The sequence below is a fragment of the Tenrec ecaudatus genome, chromosome 1 (genome assembly GCF_050624435.1).
Source record: "Tenrec ecaudatus isolate mTenEca1 chromosome 1, mTenEca1.hap1, whole genome shotgun sequence".
NCBI lineage: Eukaryota > Metazoa > Chordata > Mammalia > Afrosoricida > Tenrecidae > Tenrec > Tenrec ecaudatus.
Window position 1 is genome coordinate 160,867,837 of NC_134530.1, and position 4,976 is coordinate 160,872,812.

The 4,976-nt window shown below is 62.9% G+C and overlaps 1 protein-coding gene across 1 annotated transcript; it reads right to left on the bottom strand.

The window, feature by feature from the left end:
- Window positions 1–1,614: 1,614 nt before the first annotated feature.
- C2CD4D (C2 calcium dependent domain containing 4D) lies at window positions 1,615–2,676 on the bottom strand. The gene has a single exon (XM_075540355.1). The coding sequence runs from the start codon at window positions 2,674–2,676 to the stop codon at window positions 1,615–1,617; it is 1,062 nt and encodes a 353-aa protein (XP_075396470.1).
- Window positions 2,677–4,976: the final 2,300 nt, after the last annotated feature.

Sequence of the window (4,976 nt, forward strand, 5' to 3'; positions counted from 1 at the left end):
CAACAATAGCCTGCAAGCTTGCTTCCAGCTACTTTCAAAGGGGCAGTCAGAAACTCGTATAGGAAGATTTGGAGGCTGAAGTACAGAGGCAAGGGCAGACCCAGACCTGTGGGTACGATGAATTTAAACTGGCAGAGTGTGACAAGATTGGAGAGCTATCATCTCTGGAGACTTCATTGGGAGACCTGCAGCTAAGCCAAAAAACACAAAACAACCCCCCAGTGCTTTTAATTGCAGATTTTCTGGAAGTCGGTCACCTGGCCTTTCTTGTGGGTCACGTCTAGCCCGGACTCAATCCACCACCTTCTGGGCCGAGCGGATTAACATGTGTCCAACCCAAGGCCTCTGAGGCTATTGCAGTGAGGCGATTAAGGTCAAGGGCTCTGCGACCAGACTTTCCTGGACACGGATTCTGGTTCCAGCCCTTAGTCACCACGTGCCCCAGGCCCCACTTGATCGCAGTAGTACTTAGACCTCAGGGAGTTGCTAGCAGGGATGAAAGGTTGGTTCTATAGGAACAGCTCCTGGGGTGGGGATGTGGGGGAATTGACTGGGGTACTTATTATTGTTTGACCAATGCTACCACCTGGTGGACATCGGGAGCACACTTTCCCTGGCTAAGGGCTGTGGGGGGGGGGGGGGGGGCGCCTAAACCAGGAGAGGGAAGAAGGAACTGGCTGGAGGAGTGAGTGAGTGAGTGTGTGTGTGTGTGTGTGTGTGTGTGTGTTGGGATTGCACGTGCTGGGGTTTCAAGGGAAATGTGAGAGGCCCCAAGAGGGAGGGAGGATGAGGCCCCTTGCTGGTCCACTGTCTGCTTCTCTCCCTCCTTCTGTACCTGGCTTGAGCCCAGAGGAAGCAGCTCCAGGGCAGGTGGAGGGAGCGAGAAGAAGGTCACTGCTGACGTCAGGGACATTCAGGTAAGAGGTAAACACACTGTGACCTACATTTACCCATCTTCTGCCCTCTCCCAACCCGCTGGGCAGCCTTTCCTGGCGTCCCTGGGCACAGCTCTCACACTCAGGAGGAGCTGCTCTGGTGTGGCCCTGGCCAGTCATGCCCCAGGGTGGCCCAGGGCCCAGGGAGGAAGCTGCACAGCGTGGCGCCCCGTTCCCCTGCAGGAAAGCTGCGGGGTGTGCGTGTAGGGCTGGTTCACTTGTGTGCTGATTTCCTCTGGGCAGCCCAGGAGCCCAGGGGGAAAGGTGACTTGGGTTGGTCTGGGTCACAGCGTTTCGTTTCCGGCCCCCCCTCCACCCGCACCTTGACTGACTCCCTGAAGGGGCGGGGGCGTTGGTGGGCAGCGGCCTTCAGGTTTACCCAGCCCAGAACTTCTGACTCAGCATTTCTTTCTTGGAGCAGGGGATTCTGCATATCCACACCACGGTCCAGGGCTTCTGAACATCCTGGGTGTGTCTGCTCCCCACCAACGATCTGAGGGGGCCTTGTTTTCCCAGAGCAGAGGGAAGAGGGCTGGGATGTGACCGCGGGGGGGTAGGCGGGGGGAGAAAGCCACTCTAAAGACACATAGACAGTTTATTAGCAAAAATAAATAAATGTCGGGCCGACGGGAGGAACGAGGGGTCGCAGGCCTCCTCCGGGAAAGAAAGCCCCTCGAGTCTAGAGGCTGAAGTGGGTGGGCGCCAAGGAGGTCCCTGGGCCCACGCGTCCACCCGAGGGGGGCAGTAGCGCGGCCAGGGGCGTCTCGCATTCCCCCAGCAGCACGTCCCGGCGTAGCCCCGCGCCCCGGTCCAGCACCTTCACCTTCAGGCTGCGCTCGGCCAGGTCCCGCGGGGCGAGCCCGTCGAAGAAGAAGTCCTCGTTGAAGATGGGGTTGGCGCTGCGCTTGACCACGCGGCTCCGCTGGCCCCGCGGGCGCAGGCGCGGCCGCAGCCTCAGCTGCACGCAGCAGCCCGCGCCGCCGCCCGCGGCCCCGGGGCCCGGCCGCGGCCCGGGCAGGCCCTCGGCGCTCACCAGGCGCAGGCGCAGCCGCCGGGGCCCCGCCTGGTACTCGGCCGAGAGCCGCAGCTGCCCGCCGCGCGGCCCGAGGCGCAGCACGCTCTCCTTGGTGGGCCGCAGCGGGCGGCACAGGAAGTCCAGGTGGAAGAGCGGCGGCCCCGCGCGGCGCGGCGCGAACGGGCTCGTGTCGGCCGAGCGGGCCTCCTCCGGCCACAGCGAGTGCGGCCGGCGCCGGCCGGGGCTCGGGCCGGGCCTCGGGGAGCCGAAGGGCGACGAGTCGGGCGACGAGGCGGTGTCGCTGTCCGGCGCCCGGCAGAGGCGCAGGTCCGGGGCGGAGACGTGCAGCCGGGGCGGCGCGGGGGGCGGCTCCGCGCCCGGGGCGGGCGGCGGCGCGTGGAACAGGGACTCGCGCCGGCGCGTGTGCGGGCTCTCGGGCAGGAAGGCCCAGCCTTCGCGGCCCGCCAGGTGCGGCAGCGAGCACGCGGCCGCGAGGAGCCACCGCCCGCCCGCGTCGCGCCCAGCGGCGGCCTCCGTGCCGCCGGGCTCCGGCAGCCGAGGCGGGATGAAGAACTGGGGGATGCGGTCTGGGGTGAGGATGTTGGGGCAGGCGCTGGCGGGCGGGCCCGGTGCCCGGCGGCGCTTGGGGAACAGGCTGGACGGCGCCCACCAGGCCCTGGGCTCCGAGGTCCCCGCCTTGTAGCCGGCTTTCTCCAGGAGCCACATGCGGTGGCGTGGGAGTGATGGAAGCCGGAGCCCCTGGGAGGCGAGGCGGTCCAGCTCCGGGCTCTGAGGAGGGGGGCTGGCAGAGGAAAGAAAGGGAGCCGGAGGTGGGCGCGGCTGCGTGCGGGTGTACCTCCTCTGTGCGCTCGGGCCCCATCGCTAACTGAGCAAGGACAACGACGGGATGGAGGAGCGGAGGGAAGGGAGGATGGAGGGAGCCCCCGCCAGCCAGTCGCTTTCAGATGCAAGCCACAGGCAACACCACACACCCTCTCTCATTGGTACTGAAGATGTGCCCACCAGACCCTCGGAGTCAGAAGGACCCGGGGAACGGAGGGCACAGAATCAACCCTGGAGCCAGAGGGCACAGCACGCCCACCAGAACCGGAGGACACAGCGAGCGTGCCCATTGGAACGAACAGAGGAGCACCGGCTCTACACAAGGTCTGTAGCCAAACCTGGACACAGCCCCCCGCGGTGTAGAAGGCTCCTTAAGGGAAACGGAAATCCCAGGCGGTCTCAATCCTGCCTCCTATCCTGAAGACAAAGGCTCTCCATCAGAGCCTGGCCTAAGTCCCTCTGGATTCCCTCCCCGGCCGCCGCGGGATAGAGCCACCCTGCGGGCCCGCAGCCGCACCTGCCTCCTGGCTCCTCCCTCGCCGGAGCCGGGCCAGGCTGGGAGCAGACTCGCCGCCCGCTCGAGTGGCTGCTGACCCAGGGGCGCCGAGAGCCCGTCCAAGGAGATGCACCTCTCTCGAGCGCGGAGTCTCCTTCCCCTTCGCTCCTGGATTAGTCGGTTTGCTGGCCCCCCCAGCCCGACTGCTTTCAGAGACGGCCGCCCCTCCCCCTCTCCTTTTCGTGGGTGGAAACGGCAGTGCACAAAGACCGCTTTGATTCTCCAGGCGTCCCGGGAGCGGGCTTCGCCGCCACTCCCTCACCAGACCCTTGCGCCGCCATCCCGGGAGCCCGACCGACAGATGCACCCGTCTGCACCTGACTCGGAGCCCCGAGCTCACAGCAGGCCAGCAGGCTGTGTCGGCTGCCCCAGAGTGCTGGCCTCACCTGTGGGCCGCCGCTGGATCCTGGCTTCTGGCCCAGAGTGGAGTGTTCAGAACCCGGAGGGGAGCCGCTTCCTCTTCACCTGGCGCCTCCAGCCCAGACTTCGGGGAGGAGCTGGCCGGGCCTCTGTTGCTTACGTCCGACTTCTTTTCCTGTATAAACACAATTCTGTCTTCACAGCCATTAGCCACACTGCCCCCCCACCCAACTCCTTCTTGGAGCTGCTGCCAGCCCCACACCCCAGCCTCCTCAGTGTGCTGTGGGCTGCTTGAGGGAGAGGGGGCCAAGGGGCCGGGCAGAGGAGGAAGGCCATGTGTGGACCATGACTGACTGCCGGTCTTCTGTGCAACATTAGCCTGCCCCCAGCCTTCCTAGGTGAAGTCCAGAGCCAGGAATACCCACTCAGCATTTTCTGCAAAAGCCCCCCATTCCTAGAACCCGGCTTAGGTCCCCATCGGCCTCCTGGGAAGCACGCTGTCAGGCCATTCCATTTATACTTTAGTGGGAAAATGACATTAAAGATAAGTAAACCAATAAAAGATATGCTATATTAGATAGATGTAGGGTGAGTCAGGAGAGCATGCATTCTGAATAGACTTGTCAGGGATGGCCAGCATGAGAGGGTGCCATGGAAGTAACAGTACGAGTGAAAGGGGAGAGTACATAGGATGCATGAGGGAAGAGTATTCTAGATAGAGGGCGCAGCATTCAAGAGCATGCCTGGTGTACTGAAAAAGGCAAGGGGACGTCTCGCTGGAACAGAATGAGCGAGGAGGAGATGGAGTCCGAAAGGTGATCCCAGACTGTAGGGGCCACTTGAGATTTTGGCTTTTACTCATGGTGAGCAGGGTAGTGACTTGACTTGAGTCTGGCAGTTGTGTGGGGAAAGCATCCAGAGGGCAAGAGCAGAGTCAGGGAAACTAGGTGAGCGAGGTTGTTTGCACGTCAACTTGATAAGGCCATGAGTCTGAGTGGTTGGGTGTAGCCATGGTGTAGTCAGCCCCATGACCGGTTTCCAATATTTATGGTATCTGGCAAAGCTCTCTGCTGGCTCTTGACCCTCCATCTGGCCTCTGGTTCTTTGGACCAGAGCCAGCAGCCTGCTGTGCTGCCTCTCACTCACTGCCATCAAGTAGATGCTGACTCGAAATGACTTTATAGGAGGGAGGAGAACTGCCCCTGTGGCTCTTTATGGGGGTAGAAATCCCCATCTTTCTCCTAGGGAGAGCTTGGTGATTTAGAAC